The sequence below is a fragment of the Symphalangus syndactylus genome, chromosome 20 (genome assembly GCF_028878055.3).
Source record: "Symphalangus syndactylus isolate Jambi chromosome 20, NHGRI_mSymSyn1-v2.1_pri, whole genome shotgun sequence".
Classification (NCBI taxonomy): domain Eukaryota; kingdom Metazoa; phylum Chordata; class Mammalia; order Primates; family Hylobatidae; genus Symphalangus; species Symphalangus syndactylus.
The window spans coordinates 65,463,432-65,483,901 of NC_072442.2; the positions used below are offsets into that span (position 1 = coordinate 65,463,432).

General features: G+C 52.3%; 2 protein-coding genes across 11 annotated transcripts in view; one reads left to right on the top strand and one right to left on the bottom strand.

Annotated features, from left to right (window-relative positions):
• Nucleotide 1: 1 nt before the first annotated feature.
• Nucleotides 2-9,808, top strand: LOC134735298 (large ribosomal subunit protein eL39-like). Of its 9 annotated transcripts, XR_010118365.1 has the most exons (5): nt 2-135; nt 2,917-3,740; nt 8,071-8,193; nt 9,433-9,539; nt 9,628-9,808. XR_010118365.1 is itself a non-coding variant. In XM_063629778.1 (2 exons), the coding sequence occupies exon 2, from the start codon at nt 3,041-3,043 to the stop codon at nt 3,194-3,196; it is 156 nt and encodes a 51-aa protein (XP_063485848.1). In that variant the 5' UTR covers nt 74-135; nt 2,917-3,040; the 3' UTR covers nt 3,197-3,405. The 9 variants fall into 9 exon arrangements, 1 of the variants encoding a protein (XP_063485848.1); XR_010118361.1 differs by having other exon boundaries at nt 2,914-3,939; nt 4,544-8,193; nt 9,433-9,808; XR_010118360.1 differs by having other exon boundaries at nt 2,917-3,939; nt 4,544-8,193; nt 9,433-9,808.
• A 1,131-nt stretch (nt 9,809-10,939) lies between these two features.
• LOC129470482 (TBC1 domain family member 3G-like) overlaps nt 10,940-20,470 on the bottom strand; it is a 35,827-nt gene continuing 26,296 nt past the window's right edge. Inside the window, exons 11-19 of one of the 2 annotated variants that reach the window (XM_063629666.1) lie at nt 20,172-20,279; nt 19,736-19,845; nt 18,431-18,479; nt 17,785-17,905; nt 16,976-17,070; nt 15,957-16,056; nt 15,435-15,587; nt 14,015-14,453; nt 10,940-13,974 (exon numbers count right to left, since the gene is read on the bottom strand). In XM_063629666.1, the coding sequence (XP_063485736.1) occupies nt 13,842-13,974; nt 14,015-14,453; nt 15,435-15,587; nt 15,957-16,056; nt 16,976-17,070; nt 17,785-17,905; nt 18,431-18,479; nt 19,736-19,845; nt 20,172-20,279 (1,308 nt within the window). In that variant the 3' untranslated portion in view covers nt 10,940-13,841. Of the gene's footprint in view, nt 14,454-15,434; nt 15,588-15,956; nt 16,057-16,518; nt 16,591-16,975; nt 17,071-17,784; nt 17,906-18,430; nt 18,480-19,735; nt 19,846-20,171; nt 20,280-20,470 lie in introns of both variants that reach the window. The other variant, XM_063629665.1, reaches the window with a different exon arrangement.

Below are 20,470 nucleotides of genomic sequence, written 5' to 3' on the forward strand. Positions count from 1 at the left end.
GCTTTGAACGCAAGGGGGTGTTGTCGGGGTGAAGCCCCGCCTCCTCCATTTCCGAGGCTGTTTCTGGGGCCTCTGACAGACCTCAGCGTGTGATGGGCTCCCGGCGTCGCACTGTGAGAGACCGAAGTCTGCAAGGTTTGAATAAATTTGCCAAGATTGCGCCTTGTACGATGTCTGTTGTCATCAATGTGTACATGCAATGCAGTACTAGATCCAGGACATTTGTTCATGCATTCATTCATTTAACCATCACTGTCTACCAAGGACGAGGGATAAAGCAGGAAAAAAGACAACCAGTAGAGTTTACAGGGGAGCAGAAAGGCAGACAAGAATCAAGACCTTGACCGGGCGCGGTAACTCACGCCTGGAATTGCAGCACTTTGGGAGGCCGAGGCAGGCAGATCACTTAAGGCCAGGAGTTGGAGGCCAGCGTGGCCCACATGGTGAAACCCGGTCTCTACTAAAAATACAAAAATTAGCTGGGCGTGGTGGCGCGCACCTGTAGTCCCAGCTACTCGGGAGGCTGAGGCAAGAGAATCGCTTGAACCCGGGAGGGGGAGGTTGCAGTGAGCCGAGATCGCACCACTGCACTCCAGCCTGGGTGACAGAGCGAGACTCTTGTCTCGGGGAAAAAAAAAAAAGTCTGAAATTCCCACCAAGTTTATTGTGGAGGATGCAGAGGAATTGTAACCCATACAGCCCCGAATCTAGTTGAGAATGTACAAATCAAAGTGAAATAATTAGAAAAAAATTCAAAGGATGTCAATGTGCTTTCAGAACGGTAAAAATTTAAAAACAATTCCTTTTGTTTTTTTGAGACAGGGTCTTACTCTATTGCCCAGACTGGAGTGCAATGGCACGATCTCAATTCACCACAACCTCCACCTCCCAGGCTCAAGCAATTCTCCTGCCTCAGCCTCCAGAGTAGCTGGATTACAGGCATGCGCCACTACTGCCGGCTAATTTTTGTATTCTTAGTAGAGACAGGGTTTCACTATGTTGGCCAGGCTGGTCTCAAACTCCTGACCTTACGAAATCCTTCTGCCTCGTGTGCCTCGGGCCTCCCAAAGTGCTGGGATTACAGACGTGAGCCACCATGCCCCGCCTAAAATCTATTTTTTAATGCAATGGGGAGTTTTGGCAAGGGCTGGGTGTTCTAAAGGTCCCTACAGTCAAAAAAGACAGAGGAGAATTGTTAAAGATTTGATGGAGATGGATGGATGTGAGGATTTCATAAAGCTAAATGGAGAGGAAGGAAAAAAGGTAATCCCAGGTGGTGGACCTACTAGAAAGAGTTAAGAAAGAAGCTGGGCACCGTGACTCATACCAGTAATCCTAGCACATTGGGAGGCAGAGGCGAGAGGACTGGTTAAGCCCATGAGTTTAAGACCAGCCTGGGCAACATACTGAGACCCTCATCTCTACAAATAATAAAAATATTAACCAGGAGGCCGGGCGCGGTGGCTCACGCCTGTAATCCCAGCACTTTGGAAGGCCGAGGCGGGCGGATCACGAGGTCAGGAGATCGAGACCATCCTGACTAACACAGTGAAACCCTGTCTCTACTGAAAATACAAAAAAAAAAAATTAGCCGGGCGCGGTGGCGGGTGCCTGTAGTCCCAGCTATTCGGGAGGCTGAGGCAGGAGAATGGCGTGAACCCGGGAGGCAGAGCTTGCAGTGAGCAGACATCGAGCCACTGCACTCCAGCCTGGGTGACAGAGCCAGACTCCATCTCCAAAAAAAAAAAAAAAAAAAAAAATATTAACCAGGCATAGTGGTACGTGCCTGTAGTCCCAGCTACTCGGGAGGCTGAGGTGGGAGGATCATGATGGCACCACTGCACTCCAGCCTGGGTGACAGAGCGAGGCTAGTTTCAAAGAAAAAAAGTGGGGGTTTTGGTTTCTTTTTTGAGGCAGAGTCTCACTCTGTCACCCAGGCTGGAGTGCAGTGTCAAAATCTCAGCTCAGTGCAACCTCTGCCTCCAGGATTCAAGCTATTCTCCTGCCTCAGCCTCCTGAGTAGCTGGGATTACAGGCATGCGCCACCACACCCGGCTAATTTTGTATTTTTAGTAGAGATGGCATTTCTCCATGTTGGTCAGGCTGGTGTCGAACTCCCGACCTCAGGTGATCAGCCTGCCTCGGCCTCCGAAAGTGCTGGGATTACAGGTGTGAGCCACCGTGCCCAGTCTATTTTTGTATTTTTAATAGAGATGTGTTTTCACCATGTTGGCCAGGATGGTCTCGAACTACTGAGCTCAAGTAATCTGCCCACCTCAGCCTCCCAAATTGCTGGGATTTCAGGCGTGAGCCACTGTGCCAGGCCAAAAGTGTTTAGAAATAGAAACTAACATGGCATGCTCTGAAAATAGGCACCAGATCGATCTGGCTGTGCTAGAAAGTCCAACATCATCATTATCATCTTCCTCATCATCATCATCATGGTAGTGACGTCCTTATCACCTGTGTAAGGTTCACTATGTGCCAGACATTGCTCTAAGCCCTGGTGAAATCCTAATATGGGCTGTAGTTTCATTAAGAGTATTGTGGCCGGGCGCGGTGGCTCACGCCTGTAATCCCAGCACTTTGGGAGGCCGAGTCGGGTGAATCACCTGAGGTCAGGGGTTTGAGACCAGCCTGGCCAAATGGTGAAACCCTATCTCTACTAAAGATACAAAAATTAGCCGAACGTGGTGGCAGGTGCCTATAATCCCAGCTACTTGGGAGGCTGAGTCAGGAGAATTGCTTGAACCTGGGAGGTGGAGGTTGCAGTGAGCTGAGATCGCACCACTGCACTCCAGCCTGAGTGACAAGAGTGAAACTCCATCTCAAAAAAAAAAAAAAAAAAGAAAAAGAAAAAAGAAACACATTATGCAGAGTGATATATTTCTAAAATATATATTTTTTAAAAAGCAGATTTCAACAAAATCCAAGATTCTTCCAGGAACAACAGCAAAACCACTCTCAATGCATTTGAAGAAATAGAGGGCTGTCTTCCTTTCTCTGCCATCGTGGTGTGTTCTTGACTCCGCTTCTCGCCATGTCTTCTCACAAGACTTTCAGGATTAAGCGATTCCTGGCTGAGAAACAAAAGCAAAATCGTCCCATTCCCCAGTGGATTCGGATGAAAACTGGAAATAAAATCAGGTACAACTCCAAAAGGAGACATTGGAGAAGAACCAAGCTGGGTCTGTAAGGAATTGCACATGAGATGGCACACATATTTATGCTGTCTGAAGGTCACGATCATGTTACCGTATCAAGCTGCAAATGTCACCACTATCTGGAGATTTCGACGTGTTTTCCTCTCTGAATCTGTTATGAACACGTTGGTTGGCTGGGTTCAGTAATAAATATGTGAGGCCTTTCGTTTTAAAAAAAAAAAAAAAAAAAAAGAAAAAGAAATAGAGGAGTTCCCGGAAACGTCGGTGTAGAAGCAGAACCCAGAGCTGGTGTGCGCGTGCGCTGTCTGGCGCTGCAGGCGGAGTCACCGACTCTGTGCAGAGAGGATTCGAGGGATGATGGAGTCTGGCTCTGCTGGCCTAGAAGCAGAGTGCACCCTCATGCTCAGTGCTCAGTGGGTGTCTGAACTGAGGGGCAGTTGTCAGTTTGTCTGAGTGGGAAACATCCTGGATTTTGTTACTTGGCAAAGAGTTGGTGTAAACCTACAGCCAGCAGCAGTCTGGAGCCTGGGAGCCTCCTGAAGTCCTGGGTGAAGCCTCTGGTTTTACCAATTGCAGGTCGGCTTGGCTGGGAGAGATGGGTGGCGGGGAAGGGGCAGGAACCTTGAGGAGGAGGGAGAGGAGTCTTTCCTCCTACAGCTTCCCCCTGTCAGCCCCAACCCCAGCCCACACATTGTACCATCTCTCCTGCTGTGACTGGGTTGCCTGAATTTGTGGGAGACCCTTGATTCCATCCCAGAGTGTGCGGGGGACGGAGGTAAGGCGGATATCCTGGGGGAGGAGGGGAATGTGCTCTGGAAATGCCCTTCTGGAACCCTTCAGGGAAAAGGAGACCATCCTTGGAGTGAACGTCTCCTGACACCCCAAGGTTCAAACTTTCTCAAGCTGAGAGATGTTTTTGGTAGCATAATTAACACGGGGTTTTAATTTTCAATATGGAAAAGACATTTCATTTGAGAATGAAAATTACTACAATGAAGTATGTGATTTTAAAAGTGGAGACAGATTGGGGGCTTTGGGGCTGGATGTAAGTATTATATATTTGGCCTCAGGGTGCCCAGAGCAAGACAAAAAGCTTTTCTTCACACACACAAAAGTCTGCATGAGACAGCAAGTCCTGCTGGGCCGCTGCGATCTGGGTGAAAGGGCCTGGCTCTTTTGTTTGTCTTGGCCTCGCAGTAGCCTCTGTGCTGGGATTGTGGCTTCAGCTTAAGCAGAAATAGCAGGTGCTCGATCGATACCATCTTAGCACTCAGCAGTTAGTTGCATACCTCAGTATGTCTCGGTGGGGGAATTTAACAAAATGCCTCAACTGCTTTGGTATGAAGTTTTTTTTTTTCTTTTAACTGTGAATTTTGAAGCTGAAGGGGAAGCTTGTGAGAGAGAAGCATCTGCCAAGACTTCGAGCTTATTTTTATGTCCTCATCCTCTGATGTTCTCCTTCTGAAATGACACGGAGTCAGTCTGGGGGGCAGAGGTGAAGTGGAGACGGAAGGATTTTCCAGGTGACCGGGGCCAAAACCACCAGAACATCCACTCTGCCGCCACTGTCTGGTGAAAGGATTCATGTAAAAATGTTCGAGGTGGAATTATAAAAATAGTAACCATAAGTGTTAATCTTAAATAGCAGAAATAGAAACTTGGCCTTCAGATAACATGGCGATTGATTAGTTCATCTGGCTTGAGGCAAACTGAGGAGTCCGGGCCTAGCAGTGCCCTCTGGGCCGGTTTCTCTGCCCTGGGCCACTCTGTGTGCCAGACTAGCTGGACAGATAGAGACTCTGTGCCCCTGATGGGGCTGGCTGGGGAGAGGTGGGCTGGGGTGTGTGAGGCTTCACCATCCACAGCAGCCCCTGCCCTCCCAGCTGACCCAGGGAGTAACCGCACGCTCTAAGCCACAGTGGTCGGGGCTGGGCGTGGACCGCTGGAGAAGAGAAGATTTGAGGGGGACTGTCCTAGAGGCAGGAGGAGCGGATGTGTTCCAGAATGGGCAGAACTAGGAAACTGAGAAAGATTTTGGCTCAATAGAATCCAGCAACTGCTCCACATGTTGGAGATGTGTAAGCAGAAGCTGGTCGAGCACTTAATGAGGAATGTTGTTGAAAATGATCATTGGAAGAAGTTTAAGATCTCTTTTAGCCTGGAGATTGTACAAATCAGCATTCCACATCTGGAGTTAGCGACCCGCATTAAGCCTGAACAGACATCTTGGTCTGAAAGGAAGTGGTTTGGATTCATGACGCCACGCTCTACACTATGGAGCTGGGAATTCCAGAATTGCTTTGACTCAGATATTAATGGAGAAAGTTATATCCATTAGTGGATAAAGCCATATCTGTTATGGATAAAGCCATATCCAGAACTGCTTTGACTCAGATGTGAATGGATAAAGCCAATTATTGATTTCTATTTGCCTAACCTGCCAGCTTTTGTCCCAGCGGCGAATGGAGAGCCACACGGATGTTTGTCGTCTCCCACGTTTTGGTGATCTGCTGTCTGTGGGTCTCGATGGAATTTGTTGGCAAGACCGTTTTCTGTATTGGATATTCTTCCCAACAGTGTCCACCCCAAAAGGCTTTCAGCCGAAAGGTCTGAGCCTAGGTAGGTTTACCAAGGGAAGCCATGAGTCAAGAAGCATCAGAGTGAAAAGGATCACTTCCTTTATTTTACCCGCAGGGGCTAATGCTCCGAGAGGAATGTGTACTTGGGCAAGGTCATACAGGAAGGTCATATCAGAGCTGTGCAGGCTGGAGTGTCCTGATTCTTGGACCACAGATGTCTCCCTGAGCCATTATTTATTTATTTTTGAAAAGCACAGTTATTCCATCATTTTGAGTCTTTCTTTGTAGTTGGCTTACATTGGGGGGCAGGACTGTTTTCTCAGGTGTCTCATTTGGCAGTCAGCATTGTCCCCTATGTTCCCTATGACTAGCTGAAAATTCAAGTGTGCCCATAGGGGTGCACAAAACCACACCCACACCCACACCCCCACACACATACCCACACCCCATTAAACCCATGGGTCTATCAGGACATCTTAAAACTCCGTGATTGGCCGGGCGCGGTGGCTCACGCTTGTAATCCCAGCACTTTGGGAGGCCGAGGCAGGCAGATCACGAGGTCAGGAGATCGAGACCACGGTGAAACCCTGTCTCTACTAAAAAAAAAAAATACAAAAAAATTAGCCGGGCGTGGTGGCGGGCGCCTGTAGTCCCAGCTACTCGGAGAGGCTGAGGCAGGAGAATGGCGTGAACCTGGGAGGCGGAGCTTGCAGTGAGCCGAGATTGCGCTACTGCACTCCAGCCTGGGCGACAGAGCGAGACTCTGTCTCAAAAAAAAAAGAAAAAAAAGAAAAAAACAGACAACCCCATCAAAAAGCAGGCAAAGGATATGAACAGACACTTCTCAAAAGAAGACATTTATGTGGCCAACAAACGTGAAAAAAAGCTCATCATCACTGGTCATTAGAGAAATGCAAATCAAAACCACAGTGAGATACCATCTCACGCCAGTCAGAATGGTGATTATTAAAAAGTCAGGAAACAACAGATGCTGGCGAGGCTGTGGAGAAATAGGAACACTTTTACACTGTTGGTGGGAATGCAAACTAGTTCAACCATTGCGGAAGACAGTATGGCGATTCCTCAAAGATCCAGAAGCAGAAATACCATTTGACCCAGCAATCCCATTACTGAGTATACACCCAAAGGAATGTAAATCATTCTACTATAAAGACACATGCACACATGTTTATTGCAGCACTATTTACAATAGCAAAGACATGGAACCAACCCAAATGCCCATCAATGAAAGACTGGATAAAGAAAATATGGCATATCTACACCATGGACTACTACATAGCCATAAAAAGGAAAGAGATCATGCCCTTTGCAGGAACATGGATGAAGCTGGAAGCCATCATCCTCAGCAAACTAACACAGGAACAGAAAACCAAACACCACATGTTCTCACTCATAAGTGGAGTTGAACATTGAGAACATATGGACACAGAGAGGGGAACAACAAACACCAGGGCCTGTTGGGGGGTAGGGGGTGAGGGGAGGGAACTTAGAGGATGGATCAATAGGTGCAGCAAAACACCATGGCACACGTATACCTATGTAACAAACCTGCATGTTCTGTACCCGTATCCCCCCCCTTTTCTTGGAAGAAATAAAAAAATAAGAGGGCTCTATCCATCATGGCTGTTGGCTGTCAAATTATTTTGAGTGAATAGAAACCCATGGTTCCACCTGGAGAACAGAGGGTATAAATCCCTCCTGTCCACCACACAGGATTTTCAGGAGGAGGCACTGACAGAATGGATAGGAAAGAGCTGACGTTGTTACTATCATTATTACCGATCAGCCTAACTCATAGGTATATGCAGTTCTTCATTCCTTTGAGTTATTTCATAAGGATGGCTGTTCTCAACTTGAACGCCAAGTCTTGAATGCTTGTCTTGATGGGTTGTGGAACTTGCAACCGATTTGTTAATAAGTGAAATACTGCATTTGGTGAATTATTTACTTAATTCAGATGATTCCCAGAATAACTTCCTTCACTGGGATGTATCTTGTTGAGTGGCAACAAAACAAGGATTGTACGTGATTCCCATCCTAGCTTAATAGGCGTTAGTCCAAAACCCAGGAATGTGCCATCCGTGGGGATGTTTTGGGTGGATGGGTAGAAAAAGGGTGGAAACCCTTGTCATAGGATATATTTCTGGGAAGGAGATGCCTAGGTCAATAGGTTTCAACATTTTTATGGTTCTTGATACTGTGAAAAATTACCTCCCCAAAGGATTCCATCAATGTGTTCAGCCTTTGAGATTGTATGCTACACCGTTTACAGAGCTCTTTCGGTCATGTTGGTTATTGTTTTGTAGGTTTGGTGAGTGTCGTACCCCAGTTTAACAGGTAGGGAGATCGAGACTTGGAGACAGACGGAATGACATGTGAAGTTCACAATCCTTTTTCCTGGCCGGAGGATCCAGGTTCTCTGAAGCTTAGTAAGTCTAGTATCGAGAACTACCATTTTTCTCACTGCACCAGCACCCCCTCTGACAGTAACAGCAAAGTTCTGCAGAAAGGATTCAGTCCAACTCAAAAAATGTATCTCACCTGCTATGTGTGAAGATTTAGAACCAATTCAACGACAATTGAACATGAAGTACGGGCAATGACAGATGATACAAATATAAGAATTTCTTCCACTTAAGATGGTGGTAGGAGGGGAGAGGGACGTGAATATTTATAAAGTTCCGTGCACTTTACATACATGTCTGATTTAATGTTTATAGCAACCCTTGTTACTGTCCAGCTGTTCTCTTTCATTGGTTTTGTTTTATTTTTTAAAACCATCATATTTTGTTATTTCAAAACCATCATACTTCTTAAACCTGTGACCCCACCGCTTCCGTATCAATAGCTGTTGTTGGTTTTATCCCATTTTACAGTGAAAATGGAAGCCGTAGGTTGGAAACACCTTCAACTTCTGACCACCAAACCAGTGAATTTATTTGCACCCACATTCCTAAGTTTGGTTGCCTTCCCCTTCCTCCCTCCCTCCCTCCGTCCCTCCCCTCCCTCCCTCCCTCCCTCCCCTCCCTCCCTCCCCTCCCTTCCTCCCTCCCTCCCTCACTCCCCCCCTCCCCTCGCTTCCTCCCTCCCTCCCTCCCTCCCTCCCCTCCCTTCCTCCTTCCCTCCAGGGTTGCCTGTTGAATGTTGTTAGGAATCTAAGTACTGAAGGGAAACTGCCTGGGTTTGAATTTTGTTCTGTCCCTTGCACCCTGCCTGGCTTCAAATCCTAGCTCTGCTTATTCAGTTCTTTTAAGGGGATGATATTTGAGCAAATGTATTAGCTTCTGTTTTCCCAAGTAAATGGACACAATAGTTGCTACCTTGTGAAAGAGTCATGTAATTGACCAGCATTTACCAAGTAGCATCAGTGTTCAGTTTCAGTCATTGGTGATTCTGCAGTTGGACTGTGAGGGGGTGTTGGGGTGGGGGGTGGTGTGTGTGTGTAGCACTTCATTGCGTGGAGAAAGGAAAAGATACTTTTGATAACTGACAGGCAGCTTTTCTCTGCTTTCGTGTCAAAAGGGAAGAAGGGAGTTTGGAGAGGGAAAGGAATTCTCTGTAACACTAAGCTCTCTTCCACAAAAACAGAGGTACAGAATATGTAATAATTTACAGAATTTCTAGACTTCAAGGATCTGATTTTTTTAAATTTACTTTTAATTTTTCAGGTTGAGACTGAGCTAAAGTTAATCTGCGGCGACGTTCTGGATATACTGGACAAACACCTCATTCCAGCAGCTACCACTGGCAAGTCCAAGGTTTTCTATTACGAAATGTAGGTTCTATACTAACAATTAACAAGTGTACTTCAATACATTTAAACATTCTCAGGAATAATTGGCTTTGTTTCTTTTTTTTCTTAGGCATTTAATATTATTTTCCTTATTAAATATAACCAAAAATCCCACAGAAATTAACAAGAGGAGGAGCCTCTAAATATCAACAAAATTATCACTTGATAGACTAGAATTAAACAAGCAAATGATTCTAAGAAATGGCACAAGTGTATTCATCATAAAATAAAATTTCTACATGAAACATTCAGCCATTCCAGACCATTTCCGTCTGTGCAGACTCATCTTTTCCTGTGTTTTGCAAAGCCCAGCTAGAGCAAGCAAGTTCTTCCCAATAGGTTTTTCCCATCTCTGGTTGCTTGGCTGGCTGGGCTTCCCCTACAAACCCCCTTCCTTTCCCCTAGGCAGGGCCCAGTGTCCCCATCCTGAGGAGTCGAGCTCATGAGGGCATCTGACCAGGAGTAGCTATTCCTGGTGCTATTGTCATTGTCCTGTTTGATGTGTGAACATGGCTGCTGGCTCTACAGAGATTTGGCAGGTAGCAAGGAGGTTTCTTTTCAAACCTTCCTTTGGAAGTCAGACTTGGTGAGGATCTTATGCCCACTTTTTCCTAGCTCTGTGGTGTCAGGCATAGTCTCAGTTTCTGCAAATTGGGGTTAAGAATTCATACCTCACAGCAGTCTTTTGATAAATAAATAAGATCTTAAGTGTCAATTATTCCACTAGAAATTGTACAATTACTTTGGTCTTCATCCTGGAGGTCCACTGACAAGCCTCATGCAAACCTGTGGCCCTGTTCATAAAGTGTTTTGTTTTTTTTTCTTTTTTTTTTTGAGACGGAATCTCGCTCTGTCGCCCAGGCTGGAGTGCAGTGGCGCAATCTCGGTTCACTGCAAGCTCCGCCTCCCGGGTTCACGCCATTCTCCTGCCTCAGCCTCTCCGAGTAGCTGGGACTGCAGGCGCCCGCCACCACGCCCGGCTAATGGTTTGTATTTTTTAGTAGAGACGGGGTTTCACCATGGTCTCAATCTCCTGACCTTGTGATCCGCCCGCCTCGGCCTCCCAAAGTGCTGGGATTACAAGCGTGAGCCACCACGCCCGGCCTTCTTAATTTTTTTTTAAGAGAGAAAGTCTCACTCTGTCACCCAGGCTGGAGTGCAGTGGTGCAATCATGGCTCACTGCTTCCTGGAACTCATGGGCTCCAGCAATCCTCCTGCCTCAGCCTCCTGACTAGGTGGGACTATAGGCACACGCCACCGTGCCTGGCTAATTTCTTTGACTTTTCTCTAGAGACAGGGTCCACCCATGTTTCCCAGGCTGGTCTGACTTCTAGACTCAAGTGAACCTGAACCTCCCGCCTCGACCTCTCAAATTGCTGGGATTACAGGTGTGAGCCACCACACCCAGCCTGAATTTCTTATGTGCCATGCTACTACAAAACGTCATTATTAGGGGCAGCAGGATGGAAGGTGTAGGAGGACGCTGTAGTGCCTTTACAATATTTCTTTTTTTTTTTTTTTTTTGAGACAGAGTCTCGCTCTGTCGCCCAGGCTGGAGTGCAGTGGCGCAATCTCGTCTCACTGCAAGCTCCGCCTCCCGGGTTCACGCCATTCTCCTGCCTCAGCCTCTCTGAGTAGCTGGGACTACAGGCACCCCCCACCACGCCCGGCTAATTTTTTTGTATTTTTAGTAGAGACGGGGTTTCACCGTGGTCTTGATCTCTTGACCTCGTGATCCGCCCGCCTCAGCCTCCCAAAGTGCTGGGATTACAAGCGTGAGCCACCGCGCCCGGCACACCCGGCTAATTTTTTGTATTTTTAGTAGAGACGGGGTTTCACCGTGGTCTCGATCTCCTGACCTCGTGATCCGCCCGCCTCAGCCTCCCAAAGTGCTGGGATTACAAGCGTGAGCCACCGCGCCCGGCACACCCGGCTAATTTTTTGTATTTTTAGTAGAGACGGGGTTTCACTGAGGTCTCGATCTCCTGACCTCGTGATCCACCCGCCTCGGCCTCCCAAAGTGCTGGGATTACAAGCATGAGCCACCACGCCCGGCCTGCCTTTACAATATTGCTGTATATCTAAAATCATTTCAACAGGAAACATTGATTTCCAGACGTGAAGGTGGTTCTCCTTCCATGAGTTTAAAGTACAAAGGCAGGCTCATGGTGTCATCAAAACCTTCACGTTTTGAAATAAATGTTTCCTGTTGAAATGATTTTAGATATACAGAAATATTGTAAAGGCACTACAGCGTCCTCCTGCACCTTCCATCCAACTTCCCCTCATAATGACTTTTTTAAATTTTATTTTTATTTTATTTATTTATTTATTTTTGCACACAAAACAATAAACATTTTCTAAAACTACATACTAACAAAAAGATGCATATCAAACATATTAGGAAGGTTGCACATGGGAAGACGGGGAATAGAAATGGGGGGTGGGAATTAAAGAAAATAAATGAGAGAGGGACTTTGTATGGATCAATGATAATAACTCAATCCTCTATTTGACAAAGAAGAAGGAGAAGGAAGAGGAAGAAAAAGAAAGTGGGATAAAGGATTAGAAAGGGAGGAAAATAGAAAAAATTAGAGTATGACTCCAGGGTAGACCTGTTTTGTTGTCGCTTGGTTCGTTGGTTGGTTTGACAGTTGTGTTTTTCATATGTTTCGCCATGTTGGCCAGGCTGGTCTCGAGCTCCTAGCCTCAAGTGATCAACCCGCCTCAGCCTCCCAGAGTACTGGGACTACAGGCGTGAGCCACCACATCCAGCCCCCACATTGCTTCTGGCCTCTGTGGTAGACCTCCCAGACGGGGAGGCTGGGCAGAGGCGCTCCCCACATCCCAGACGGGGCGGCCAGGCAGAGGTGCTCCTCACTTCCCAGACGGGGCGGCCGGGCAGAGGCGCTCCTCACTTCCCAGATGGGGCGGCTGCGCAGAGGCGCTCCTCACTTCCCAGACGGGGCGGCCGGGCAGAGGTGCTCCTCACTTCTTCACAGACGGGGCGGCCGGGCATAGACGCTCCTCACTTCCTAGATGGGGTGGCGGCCGGGCAGAGGGGCTCCTCACTTCCCAGACGGGGCGGCCAGGCAGAGACGCTCCTCACTTCCTAGACGGGGTGGCGGCCCGGCAGAGGGGCTCCTCACTTCCTAGACGGGGTGGTGGCCCGGCAGAGACGCTCCTCACTTCCTAGACGGGGTGGCGGCCCGGCAGAGGCGCTCCTCACTTCTTCAACAGACGGGGCGGCCGGGCATAGACGCTCCTCACTTCCTAGATGGGGTGGCGGCCCAGCAGAGGGGCTCTTCACTTCCCAGACGGGGCGGCCGGGCAGAGGTGCTCCTCACTTCCCAGATGGGGCGGCCGGGCAGAGGTGCTCCTCACTTCCTAGACGGGGGGGCGGCCGGACAGAGGTGCTCCTCACTTCCCAGATGGGGCGGCCGGGCAGAGGTGCTCCTCACTTCCTAGACGGGGGGGCGGCCGGGCAGAGGGGCTCCTCACTTACCAGACGGGGTGGCGGCCGGGCAGATGCTGCAATCCCAGCACCCTGGGAGGCCAAGGCAGGCGGCTGGGAGGCGGAGGCTGCAGCGAGCCAAGACCACGTCACCGCACTCCAGCCCGGGCCACACCGAGCCTCCTTCTGCAGTCCCAGCACCTCGGGAGGCCGAGGCGGGCAGAGCAGTGGAGGTCAGGAGCTGGAGACCAGCCTGGCCGACATGGCGAAACGGCGCCTCCAGCCAAAGGAGAAAAAGCAGGGAGGGGTGGTGGCGCGCGGCGGCAATCCCAGGCAGCGCGCAGGCCAGGGCAGGAGAATCACGGGAGCCGGACGCAGGGAGTCTGCAGCGAGCCCAGTTTACTCCAGCCGGGGCCACAGAGGGAGGCAGGGAGGGAGGGAAGGAAGGACGGAAGGGAGGGAGGAAGGAAAGGAGGGAAGGAGGGAGGGGAAGGAAGCCCTAATGACGTTTTGTAGTAGCATGGCACATAAGAAATTCAGGCCGGGTGTGGTGGCTCACACCTGTAATCCCAGCAATTTGAGAGGTCGAGGCGGGAGGTTCAGGTTCACTTGAGTCTAGAAGTCTGAGACCAGCCTGGGAAACACGGGTGGACCCTGTCTCTAGAGAAAAGTCCAAGAAATTAGCCAGGCACGGTGGCGTGTGCCTATAGTCCCACCTAGTCAGGAGGCTGAGGCAGGAGGATTGCTGGAGCCCATGAGTTCCAGGAAGCAGTGAGCCATGATTGCACCACTGCACTCCAGCCTGGGTGACAGAGTGAGACTTTATCTCTTAAAAAAAAATTGAGAGATGTAACATGAGTACAATCCTATTAACTAAATAATAAGGCCCTGAGGTGGGAGTGCACTGCTCCTCGTCCCTAGCTGCGAAGGAGGTGTCCTGGTCGGAATCAGTGCTGGGTGCACTGCAGGGCCCGGAAGTCCATGCCCACATTGTTCAGTTCGGCGAGAGCCAATCTCACTCCCTCGGCAGAGTGTTCAGCCTGCCAGCAGGTGGCCAGCTGGTCCTCCTGGGATATGGCACGGACCCAGCAGCTCTGTTCGAAATCATAATGGGGGAACCAAGGGCCCCCTACATCCAGGTCCATCGGGAGACGAGGCATGGAGTTCCACTGCAGGAATCTCCAGGAACCCTGAGGTCCTCCCTGAGCCAGGGCCGGGCTGGGCACACCCTGAGTGCCCACAGGGTAGCTGTCTTCCCGGACAGCCCCACCAGGACAGGGTGTGGAAGAATGAGGTGCCCGTGGCGGGAAAGCTGACCAAATGGGCCGCTGGAACCGGGCTGGTGGGCCTGGAGGGGCCTGCCTGTCCCCCTTGCAGAAGGTCTTCCCGCCACGTGAAGCCAGCACAGGCCCGGGTGCCGAGGACCCTTGCTCGGCTTTGGCTGAAAGGAAAGCAGATGTGGTCAGCGTCTCCAGGGAGCCCATGCAGGCCTTTCCGGGCTGGGCCCCACCTGCCTGCGTCTCTGTAGTCCTCGGGGTCTCCGTGTGGCCCCCGTGGCCTGACACTGAGGACAAGCCTGTAGTCTGCTGATCCCAGAGGGAGGGGTATGCGCTCCCTGGCATGGGGAAGCTGTCGTGGCATGGCGGGTGGCTCCTGGGACTGCCCCCAGGGTTGGGACTGGCTGTGGGTTTCCTTCCACACACATTCGTCCAAGGGCTGTTGGGCCTGGGATACGGCCCCCAGTCAGAACTCAGGTGGGAGGGTCCTTGGAAGTCACCCAGCCCCTTGCCACCTCACATGGGGACCCGTCTCTGCAGTGGGTTTTTGGGCCCGGACGTGGGTCACCCTCTGCCCTCCTGGGCTGCCCAGTCCATGCCAGGACTGACTGTTCCCACATCGGGCTGAATTCTTGGCTCTGGCTCTGGGCCCGGAGTCCCGCCTGTGCCCTCTCCCTGAATGCTCTGGGGGTCAGGGGCCCCCAATTCCCTTGTCTCCCTGGCTCAAGGCTTGTTGTCCTGGCAACCTTGGAGGAGCGTGCAGGAGTGAGGGGCCTCTGCTGCTCTCTGAGGCTGTGGGTGCTGGCAGGGAGAGGCGGGGTCTCCCACAAATGGGTCTGGCTCCTCTAGTAACTTTGAGGGCCCTGTGAGGGGGAGAGCCAGACACCGTGGAAAGTGGGGGGGGGCTCGAGGGAGGGTCTTGCCCACATCCCCCTCCTGCGTACACAACACTTCCAGTACACAGGCACTGAGTGCCTGCCCTGAGGACCGGTGGGCCTCCTGTACTTTCTTAGAGTCCAGGAGGAAGAGGAGGAAGAAAAGGTGAAGAGGAAGGCCCAGGTAGTAGGGTTGCAGGTCCCGGGCCCTCCCCCACTGTTGACTGCCCCAGAGGGTGACATGGGAGGGGACACGGCACTGGAGCCCACCTGAGGGTGGCAGGTCCGCTTGCTTCCTCCCTCGTTTGTTCACAGAGGCCCTGACGTGCTTGAGCACCGTGTCATCATCCCTGGCCCAGTGACGGCAGAACTGGCTCCGAAAGCACGCCCACAGGCCAGAACTGGATGTCTCCTTGAGGCGCTCTAGGGACAGGGTGGACATCAGGCCAGAAGAGTTCCCTGGGAGGGGGCCAGCCCATACCCCGTGGCCACTTCAGCCTCTCACTGGGTGGTGCTGGATCCTTTTGTGGCCACCCCCGGGGTCCAGATGTGCACAGGAGGCTGTGACTGGGGGGCGATCTGGACAGGGAAGTGCCCGCCACACTCCTGACTTTCATCTGGGTCATGTGGCGGATGGGCTCGCTGTCACAGTGCCCTTCCCGGCCCACCTGGCCAGACCTCCCTCTGAGCCAGAACAGGGGATCGTGAGGACAGTGTGAGGAAGCTGCCTTCGGGCCAGTCGGGGTCTGACCCCGGGGCTCCCCAGGCCCCATTAGGCACACGTAGACTTACTCTTCTGCACCTCGAACGCAATGGTGGTCATGGGCATCCGTGCTTGTTTTCCTTGTAGCAGGTACACGTCCCACAGGCGCAGGGTCAGCCCGAGAGAGATCTGTGGAGACAGCAGGCGTGGGAGAACCTGGCCCTTCCAGGCTGGGACTGGTGGCTCGAGATGTGCCCATTGGGGTTTCAGTCCCCAGAGTCAGTGGCCTTCCCCATGAGCGTCGCCTGGGCCCTCCAGGACGCTGGATCAGGCAAGGTCTTGCAGCTCCTCATGGGGGGCACTCATATGAGTGGAGATGTGGCTCCTGGAGAGAGGGGCCTGCCCAGCGCTTGAGGCTTCCCTGAGCCCTCTCGAGTCGGGTCCTGGCGCAGTCTGCCCATGAGGCTGGGCCTGAGCCCCAGCCATTGCCCTGGGATGACCCCTCTTAGGCAGAGGGTTTTGCTTGCGTGTCCTTCGGGGACCCGCCTGAGCCTCCTGTGGGCTGGGGTGAACCAGACTGCCGGACTGAGGAAGCAGGGCACTGCAGGGCAACGAGGGTCCCTGAGCCAGGGTCTCCCTATGCCACCTTACCTTCATTAACATCCGGAGAAGCCAGCCTAACGAGAAACACTGCCCGCATAGACCAGCGTCTATGTCCTGGTCCTGATGGGAGCAACAGAGGTGCTCAGGCCACTGGGCTGCCCTAAAAACCTCCCTCTTCCAGGGCCTCTGAAGAACCTATGCCTAGTGCAGAACACTGGGCAGTGTCCAGGGCTCCCCGCCACACCGTCCCCTTCCCGCACTCTCGGTGGACACACTGCCCTTTGCCCTGCTCTGCGGGAGCTGGGGCCCCATCCCTGTGCCTCTGTCTCCTCCAGGGCAGGAAAGGAAACCAACTCCCAGCCCATGCAGAACCCGGCATCCCAGGTCAGGCCCTGGCTGGGACTCAGCCAGTCACCAGCCCCACGAGGGGCTCCAGCCCCCCTGCTCCTCCAGCCCCACGGGATGCAGGGCCTCTGGGGAAGAGCCGAGGGGACCATAAACTCACCAGATGCCACATGGTCTTGGGTTGTGACGTGGGTACCACATGCTCCTGATGGTCTTGGAGCCCCTGGACTGTCCCGCCATTTGGGCTGTGGAATCCTGAGAAGCCCCCAGCCCATCATGAAATCAGAGACTTCTCCCAAGATGTGGAGCCATCAGCTGCAAGAGCTGGACAGCTTGAGAGGCTCCCAAACCTGAAGACCTCCCACCCTCCCATCTGGTGACCCCACCATGCGGCCTTTACCCTGGGGAGGTGGGGCGGGAACATCCCCTGGAGCCTGGCTGGAGGTTCCCCTGGAGGCCTCCTGGGCCAGGGTGCAAAAAGGGCAAGGCTGACTGTGAGGTCACAATAGGGTGGCCAGAACAGCGTGGGTACTGGGCTTCCTGGTCATCTCCTGGAAGTGGGGTCGGGCCAGGGGACACGGGATGGGGAGATGCTGCCACCTGGGCTTGCTCGGCCCATTCGTGTGCACCAAGGGCAGCGGGAGCCCTGGCAGTTGGAGGGCAGGAGGACTCTCAGGGAGGGGAGAGTCAGCTGCACAGAATCAGAGCCGGAGGGCGTGGCTCCGGGACACAGAGGGTGGCCACGGGGAGGATGAGATGCCCTCTGCTGATGGGGTTGAAAGGTGTCTGACTTGGGCTGTGGGGGGTCGGCTGCGGACTCCTGTGGGACCCTCAGCAGAGACGTCCTAAAGGCTCCCAACGAGCCGGCGACACAAGGAGAGTGCCTTGGCTGAAAGCCGAGATCACCTGGCCACGGTGGCCGTCCCCGGGTCTGGCTGCGTGAGGCCCCAGGGGCAGCTGTTCACCTACCCTGCAGGGAGTGCCTCTCACTGGCCAGCAGCTGCACCAGTGCCCAGAATGCGTCCTCCTCAGGCAGATACAGGAGGAACAAGGGGGCGATGTGGCTCAGGTTCCTGTGGTAGCCCACCTCCTGCAAGAGCCAGAGTCACCATGGAAGGACATCAGCTGGGAGGGCTGAGGTCACCTGGGAGGACTCATGTCATTGGAGAGGGCAGAGGTGACTGGACAGGCTTCCTCTGATGAAGAGGCTTCCTCAGGATGCAAATTCATTTCATGACAAGAGCCAAGTCCATCAGGCACTTCAGCACCTTGTCCAAAATGTCTCCTGAGACCACCATCCTGCGTGTGACGCTGCCAAGCTCCCAGGCTTTGGGGCAGCCCCAGGAGGAGGGCGTCATTTCTTGTTCTGAGAAGTGGTGGTCAGGCCCAGGTGACACCAGGAGTCCAGGCCCCAACTCCTTTGTGTCTCAGCTTGACCCCTTGAGACCACCCCCTTGCTTGGAGGTTTATGCCAGCGGGGAGCTGGAATCCTACCTCCTATAACCTGGTGGGTCACAAATACTAACTTTAAAAGAAGCAATGACACCCCCACCAGACACCCACTCCTGTGAATGTGGAAATACGGCCCGGGAACCTCACTGCCGGGAATACTCACCGGGTTATACTCCGCAGATGCCAGGAGGATGTAGAAGAGTTCCCGCTGCCTAGGAAACAGAGAAAGGGGGCTATGGTTTGGTTTGTGCAGACGCTGTTACTTTCACTTTGTCTACAAATCCTAACGACAAATCCCATTTCAGGTTCAGATGATTCACCAGATAAGCAGTGAGCTCTTCAGGGCCTGAGACTGTTGAAGAAATGTTTCAGTAAAATCCACATCCGTGACATGCAAATAGCCCAGTTGTAGTGAGTTGACCGATCCTTTTCACTCTGAATGATTTTTTTTTTTTTTTTTTTTTTCAGTTTGCGCACATGCCAGTTCAGTCTCTGGGTGTACAGTTCCTCCACAGTTCCAAACCAACGTGCGGAGTCTCCTGGCCACCGCTCCAGCCCCTCCTGGAGTGACTCCTTCATCCTCCAAGTCTCCAGAGTGGCCCCTATGCACCCAGCCTCTCCCCGGTTCCTCAGCCCCTGGCCACCCAGACTGCTTTTCAGTCCCTGTGGTTTGGCCTTTTCCAGAATGGCCTAGGAATGGGAATGCTACTGTGGTAGCTTATTGGGTCTGGCTTCTTTCCCTTAGCAAAATGCATCTAGGATCCACCCACGTTCGTGTGGGCATCACTGGCTCGTTCCCTTTTCTCACTGGGTCTTCTGTTTGAAGGGAGGACCAGCCTTGCTCTCCCCACGACGTGTTGAAGGCCGTCCCCGAAGGCTCGCTGTGTGAGTGACGGTGAATCAAGCAGTGAACCTGGCATGCAGGTTTCATGTGGATGTCAGTTTCCAAATCAGTGGGTTCCATATCTGTGACACCTTGGGGACACGTGGTTCAAGTCCATTGAGCTTTGTGAGCCACTGCCCAACTGGCTGCCAACGTGGCTGTGCCGTGTCATGTTCCCAGCAGACCTGGATGAGAGTTTCCAGGGCCCATAATTCTCCCAGCGTTTGGTGCTGTCAGTGTTGTCTGGGTAGGCTCATGGGCCCTCAATCCTGCCACCCTCCCGTGGGTCCTACCACGGGTCCCCGTGGGTCAGGGAGAGCACCTTTCACCATTGTGCATGATTTTCTTTGCTGTCTTCTGTCTCCTCAGGATCCTCCTGGGCTCCGGCCCCACATGTTCCAGCCTGGCCCAGGGCTTGGAAACAGGGAGGTGCTCGGTTCATGGTACCGGCTGCTCCCTGGGCCAGGAGAGCTCTTGGCAGCTCTGTCATCCCTCCTGGGTGACCCTGGCTTCTGCTCCGGGGAAGTCCCCATCCCTCTCGTTCACCCCATCTCCACTGGGACCCTGTGGCTCCCGTAGGCTTACCTGGCTCCATATCGATGCCTGAAGAAGACATGGTTCTGGAGAGTCCTGCTAACATCCCGGTCGATCTGGTGGATGTGTTCAGATGACCTCTTGCCCTTCTGCTTCACGAGCTGTAGGGCAGGGCCAAGAGAAGGAAGCAGCCTCAGAACAGATGGAAGACTCCCTGCCCCAAATGGCAGTCGGCCCACAGTCAGCACTTTGGGAAAGAAGGCTTCCTTCTGCAGAAAGCTGCTTTTTGGCTTGTTACTGAAGCCAGGGAGGGTCACCAGAGCCGAGTTTTTCTGTCTGTGGTGACTGTATCACCATCTGTGCCCAGGGTGTTCATCTGACCTTCCCCCTCACCCCACCCCCCAGGGTGGGCTTGGCGTTCCCTCCAGCTGGAGACCTGGACCCCTGACACGGCTTGTCCTGTTTGTTGTGCTCTGGCTGAGCGTACCTTGTATTTGCTGGGGTTTTTTAACTTGATTTCCTGAATGTTCAGGAGGACTGACCACGCCGGGCCCCGGATGTTCGTGGGAATTCCCTCGTATATGCGATCTACGAGCTGTGGGCAGAAAACAGTCTGGTGTCACAGGCCACGGGGTGACCCCAGTGAGGACCAGAGCCCGGGGATTCTGGGAATTGTCGGTTTTGGCCCCATGATTCCTCAGTAGAGGTGAGATCGAGCTGGGACACGGTCTCCCTTCCCAGGACTGAAAGAGTGGATGGACACTCAGAGTTGAAACTCTGATCTGA

Coding starts and splice junctions, on each gene's coding strand:
- LOC134735298 (XM_063629778.1), top strand. CDS start 3,041: ATGTCTTCTCACAAGACTTTCAGGATTAAGCGATTCCTGGCTGAGAAA.